At 37.6% G+C, this 6,623-nt stretch overlaps 1 protein-coding gene across 1 annotated transcript; it reads left to right on the top strand.

Moving 5' to 3' along the window:
* Positions 1–3,515: 3,515 nt before the first annotated feature.
* LOC108207259 (thioredoxin M-type, chloroplastic) lies at positions 3,516–5,218 on the top strand. The gene is made up of 2 exons (XM_017377722.2): positions 3,516–3,936; positions 4,758–5,218. The coding sequence occupies exons 1-2, from the start codon at positions 3,690–3,692 to the stop codon at positions 5,069–5,071; spliced, it is 561 nt and encodes a 186-aa protein (XP_017233211.1). The 5' UTR covers positions 3,516–3,689; the 3' UTR covers positions 5,072–5,218.
* Positions 5,219–6,623: the final 1,405 nt, after the last annotated feature.

Genomic DNA, 6,623 nt, shown 5'->3' with positions numbered 1-6,623 from the left:
CTTTAAAGTTTGATATTCCAGATAGAGTTTGGAGTGGTAAAGATGTTTCTTATGATCATTTGCGTGTCTTTGGATGCAAGGCTTTTGTGCATATTCCCAAAGATGAAAGGTCTAAACTAGATGTGAAGACTAAAGAGTGCATATTCCTTGGTTATAGCCAAGATGAGTTCGGCTATAGGCTCTATGATCCAGTTTCAAAGAAGATTGTGAGAAGCCGAGATGTTATCTTTATTGAAGATCAGAGTTTGAAAGATGTTGGGAAGGCAGAGTCAGTTCCTCAACATAACAATGATCTGGTTGATTTGGATCCAGTTCCTGCAAGACATGTGGACTCGCAGGTTGGAGACGATGCTCATGATAATGACCAACATGACACTAATACTGATATTCCCGAAAATAGTGACATGGATGATGATGCCCATGAGGAGTCACCGGTACAAAATGTTCCACCATTCGTTCCACTCAGGCGGTCTAATAGAGATCGTCATCCTTCCAACAGGTATTCTGCTGATGAGTATGTTCTATTGAATGATAGTGGTGAACCTGAATCTTATGCAGAAGCTATGGAAGATGAACACAAGAAGGAGTGGGTTTATGCCATGCAAGATGAGATGAAATCCTTGTATGAGAATAATACTTTTGAGTTGGTGAAGCTACCTAAGGGAAAACGAGCTTTGAAGAACAGGTGGGTTTACAGAGTGAAGCAAGATGAGCATACTTCACAACCACGGTACAAAGCTAGGTTGGTCGTCAAGGGATTCAGTCAGAAAAAGGGTATTGATTTTGATGAGATTTTTTCTCCTGTTGTTAAGATGACATCAATTCGTACGGTGCTTGGTTTAGCAGCTAGTCTTGATTTGGAGGTTGAACAAATGGATGTCAAGACAGCTTTTCTACATGATGACTTGGACAAAGAAATCTATATGGAGCAGCCTGAAGGTTTTGAGGTCAAAGGTAAAGAGGGGTATGTTTGTAGACTTCTAAAAAGTCTATATGGTTTGAAGCAAGCACCAAGGCGATGGTATAAAAAGTTTGAGTCATTTATGAAGAAGCAAGGCTACCGTAAGACTATTTCTGACCATTGTGTTTTTGTTCAGAGATTTTCAGATGATGATTTTATCATATTATTGCTTTATGTGGATGACATGCTTATTGTTGGCAAAAATACTGAAAGAATTTCCCAACTGAAGCAACAGTTGAGTAAGTCCTTTGCCATGAAGGACTTGGGGCCAGCGAAACAGATTCTTGGCATTCGTATTCATCGAGATAGAGTGGCCAAGAAGTTGCATATATCACAAGAGCAATATATTGAGAAGGTGCTTTGCAGGTTCAACATGGATAAAGCTAAAGTTGTTAGTTCTCCTCTTACTACCAACTTTAAGTTAACTGAAAAGGATTCTCCTTCTACGAAGGAAGAAATTGCAGAGATGGATGGAGTTCCATATGCCTCAGTAGTAGGAAGTTTGATGTATGCTATGGTATCTACGAGACCTGATATAGCCTTTGCAGTTGGGGTTGTCAGTCGTTATCTTACAAATCCGGGTAAGAAGCATTGGGAAGCAGTTAAGTGGATTATGCGATATCTTAGAGGTACTTCCAAATTGGGTCTTACATTTGGGAATGATAAACCAGTGCTTATTGGATATACAGATTCTGACTTGGTAGGTGATAAGGATACATTGAAATCCACTTCTGGATATTTGATGACTTTTGCAGGGGGAGCAGTCTCATGGCAATCTAGGTTGCAAAAGGGTGTTTCACTTTCTACGGGGGAGGCAGAGTATGTAGCAACAACCGAAGCTTGTAAAGAGTTGTTGTGGTTAAAGCGGTTGATGCAGGAGCTTGGCTTCCCGCAACAACGCTATGTTGTTCTTTGTGATAATCAAGCAGCTATCGATATAGCTAAGCATCCAACATTTCATGCAAGGACGAAACATATCGATATGAGGTATCATTGGATTAGAGACGCTCTTGAAGAAGGGTTGTTTGAAGTGGAAAAGGTACACACCGATGATAATGGTTCTGATATGTTGACAAAGTCATTAGCTAAAGGTATGTTGTTCGATCGCCGGAATGGCGAACTCTTTCTCATAGTTAGAAAGGGGGAGATTTGTTGGGTTTTAGTTTCTACCTATGAGATTAAAAGCCCAATAGGATTACCCTTGTTTTGGCCCACAAGGAGATAAAAATAAAGGGAACCCTATATATAAATATAGGAGGATATTTGTGAAAATAAGCAAGAGAGAAAATAGGCAAAAGAGATATATTGTGTGAAAATTCGCAGGAAATTTCCTAGCGCTGGCTGCCTTGTTTTTGCGTTTCCCGGAGTTCCAACGGTCGGATCGTCCTGAATTTCGGACAGCATCTTCCTAACATCGATATCTAAATTCTGAACGGTGGAGATCGGATTTGGAGGTGTATTTGAGGGGCTGGGCAGTAGCTAAAGAGCCGTGGAGAGGCTAAACCTAGCCGTGGGTCTTTGTTCTCTTGTTGTCTTATTTGGTTCCATACATCTTGACGAGTTATTCCAAGAGTGTGAAGGTGATTGTATTCCTCTAGTTCTCTCTAGAGAAGAACTTGGTGTATTACCCATATAATTTGTCATAGTGAATTGTTTGGGTGGACTACGGTCCCGTGGTTTTTACTCCTTTCATTGAGGGGGTTTTCCACGTATAATTCTTGGTGTCTTGTTTATTGTTTATTGTTGCTTTACTTGTTTGTTTCATCGAAAGTTCATACAAGTAGGGATAAGTATTGTCCAACGAAGGTTAATTCCGCACTTAGTTGTTGCCGTTGTGGTCACTTTTTCCCATCACACTTAACACTAAAAATACCTGAGGTACAATCAAATTTTTCAAAATGGATCGTGTATAGTATAGAGTATAGTCAAGAAATCATACAGGGTCTCAAAACGAACTCAGGATAATAGTTACTTGTGGGAGATGTAAAGCAGAGCAAGTGTGTGCATTCGTGCAGTTCATGGAATGCAGATGCCGGTGACTTTAAATTTTAAGAGTGAATGTCAGAAGCATAACTCCAGCGCAAAAATATCTACTGCGTCATATTATTAGCGCCGGTTTTGAGTTCGATTGGAAGTCAAGGATATTTCCAAAGAGTACAATTTCGACAATACAGATTTAAGAAAACACGATTGAATGAAAGGTCCTTTTTAGCATTTATTTTCATAGATTGTGGAAAATGCATTGTGATTTTTTGAAACATTACGAATCCGGACTAGTGGCCTTTATGTCCTGCCCTCATTTTGTACAACTTTGATCACTTTTGCCTAAACGGCAGAATGTTTTTGTACAGAGAACCAAAATTAACTGCAGAGATTAAGTTGCGAGAGTGAAAATAGAACAAGTAGATTTTTCCAAGACTCATGAGTGCTGCGGACCCATATAAGTGTTTTGTGAGGACAAGCTTCATCTTAAAAGGATGAGCATGCATAAAATATCATCCACATGAAATCAGCACCACAAGCACCTTACATACCTTGTCATCATATCCTCTTTATTCCATTCACAACTTCACAAAAAAAAATGATACACCAAATAAAAAAAAACATGTGAAGGAAATAAAATAGTAATTCAACTGCATTCTTATTCTTCTTCTCCATCACTCTTTTAGAACTCCATCTATTGTAATCTGTGTAGATAGAAACAAGAACAAAGCATTCATTATTTACTATGGACAAGTGTTTCCATGTGAGCTCTTCAATGGTATCAAGCACTAGTGCAAGAGCTAGTGTTCTACACTACTCTCATCATCATTCCTTTCCTTTTTCCGCGCAAGATAAGAAGGTTACTAATTACCTTCCAGGTTCAAGTAAATCCAACAAATGGACTGCTGCTGTTGTCTCGTTTTCTTCCTCTCGTTCGCGCAATATGAGACGCCCTGCCCTTAGCATTGTCTGTAAAGCTTCTGTAGATACAGGTCCATCCCTTTCTTATCTCTTTTTCGTCGAGCACAAAGACTTATTCTACAGTTGGATTCCCCTCTGTATTGTTTTAGGGTATAAGAAAGTAAATAATTGTCTTCGACTGAAAATTGCAATGTCATTGGTATGTCCTCAATACTGAAAATATCTAATACAAATAAGAATGTAAAGCCTGGCTAAACGAGAATCGGAGAATCAAATGTTTTGCACTTTCATTGTTTTTATGTACTATTTGCTCTTTGAACACACAATCTGCTCAAGTGCCAAGGCGAACAAATCCCACTGAATTGTAACGCGCCTATTTATTCAAGTTCTCGTGTGAATTTGAAGTGCAATATATTTGGTTGTCGCCTTAGTATTTGGCTGATTTGTTTCAAAAGTGGTTTCCGGTTCTCTTTTAAACCTAGACATCTTTCCTTACTAGTATTGCCTAATTACAAACAGACAATCATACTATTCCATGATATCTTCTAGGCATTTTAATTCATGTAAGAGACCGTTTGGAAATTTGCCTTTCATTTCAAATGATAGTATTTGAGTTGTTATTTCAAATTCTTGGATTTATACTAATATTTGAATGTCCTGAATTTCAAATAAAATCCAAATCAATATTCCCAAACAGGTCATTTGATCAAATTCAGGATTTCAATCCCAAACATGCCATAAAAGTTGTTTAAGAATTCTGCTCAAGTAATTATTCCTTCATTTAGCATTCTATATAAGGCTTTTCTCTATTGTGTTTTATCTACTGCATGAAATTTTTAGGAAAATTAAGAATAAATCTGATACAAATTACGACAACTCTGGTAATCTGCAGTTCAAGTAGTGACTGACACTACATGGGACAGTCTCGTTCTTGGAAGTGAACTACCTGCGATTGTAGATTTCTGGGCACCCTGGTGCGGTCCTTGCCGTATGATTGCACCCATTATCGACGATTTGGCCAAGGAATACGCTGGAAAAATCAACTGTTTCAAGCTCAACACAGACGAGTCTCCGAACGTAGCAGGAAGGTATGGAATCCGGAGCATCCCTACCGTGTTATTTTTCAAAGAAGGAGAGAAAAAAGATAGCATCATCGGGGCGGTACCCAAGTCTACCCTTTGCGATACAATTGATAAATACATATAAGCTATTGAGATCATCTTATTCAACATTGCTTAAGATGGCTGGTAATTCAAGATCACTACTCAAATTTTTACGTTTGTATATGTAATTATATTAAGGACGACTTTTCGGGAGAATCATTTCTGCAAAAAGTGAACACATTGAATTTCATCTAGTTTTACATCATAATATGTTACACACATATTCTGTTAGAGCGTGACCAAATGATATTGGACTATTGGTCATGCTAAAATACGTAGAGTATAGCCAAATGGTATTGGTCATGCTAAAATATGTATTGCTACTGCTTTATTTTAGTATTAAAAAGTGACTTGTGAGGTTAAAATTGAAATTTATTCAAACTGATACACTAAAATAAATGTCAAATAATTTATATTTAGTTAATTTTTCAAACAAAATTTATCAAGCTTGTTATTTCTATCCGTTTCTCTACTTGCATGCATATACGGCAATTATAACAATATCTATATATGTATCTATATTTAGTACAAAGTATATCATTTTGTATTTTGAAACTAAGTTTAGCATTCCATTAGAAAGTGTATATTTTGGTGGATGCTATATCTATACTACAGATATATATTTTAGGCTTAATGACTTTTTAGCCCTTGAAGTTTGGGTGGAAGTTCCGATGCGGTCTCGAAGTTTAAAAACGTACTTTTCGACCCTCAAAGTATCTTTGTCGTACCTTTTAGCCCTTATGGCATATACCGGTATATAACGGGGTGAACAAAGTTGACATTTCACACGTAAGGGTTAAAATGGGCATTAAACATTAAGGGTTAAAAGGAACATGTAATGTATTTTAATATATTCTTTAGGGGTTAAAAGGAACGAGATGTATACTTTAATGGTTAAAAGGTACGCCCAAATTTACCCCGAATATGAATTGTCAAGTTTATCCCCCCAATTTATACCGGTATTTTTAAAAAAGGCTAAAAAGTACGACAAAGATACTTTGAGGGTCGAAAGGTACGTTTTTAAACTTCGAGGCCGCATCGGAACTTCCACCCATACTTCGAGGACTAAAAGGTCATTAAGCCTATATTTTAGCACCCCTCCTAACGTCTTCTTCCCCTGCACAACATAAAATAATGTACCAAAATACATCTGCTGTTAGCATGATGCATATATCAGCACAGGACAATTCTGTATTTGGAGTCGTGTTCATGTACCATACAGAAAACTTGATGACAGCCTATAGGCTGAAATATCTTTTTCCCATTAAAATTTGTCTCGTTATTCACTGCTGCTTGACACATTGTGTTAGCAAACCAGTTCAATGCATAACAACCCTCGTCACATCAACTGACCATGATCAAGGTTCAGCCTCTCGAAGAAATGCTAACTATGTGCCAAGAGATTCTGGAACTACAATGTCGTCAAGTCACTCTCTAATAATTATGATGTACTAATACAGTAACACTTTTTCATCTTAGCTAAGTAGGATATTGGACAATGAGAATTGTAGGTTGGGAGTTTTTCTTATAAATAATTTTATTAGTGTTGGGCCTCAGCCCATTAGACTAGAAGCCCATTTACGGGTCCAAGGACA

The sequence above is a fragment of the Daucus carota genome, chromosome 1 (genome assembly GCF_001625215.2).
Source record: "Daucus carota subsp. sativus chromosome 1, DH1 v3.0, whole genome shotgun sequence".
Lineage (NCBI taxonomy): Eukaryota > Viridiplantae > Streptophyta > Magnoliopsida > Apiales > Apiaceae > Daucus > Daucus carota.
Note: the sequence above shows the minus strand (reverse complement) of the source record. Positions and strands in the feature narration are given on the sequence as shown.

Bases quoted from the DNA above. Each gene is read 5' to 3' on its own strand.
- LOC108207259 (XM_017377722.2), top strand. From the start codon at position 3,690: ATGGACAAGTGTTTCCATGTGAGCTCTTCAATGGTATCAAGCACTAGT. The intron at 3,937-4,757 runs GTCCATCCCTTT...GGTAATCTGCAG, and splicing joins TAAAGCTTCTGTAGATACAG to TTCAAGTAGTGACTGACACT.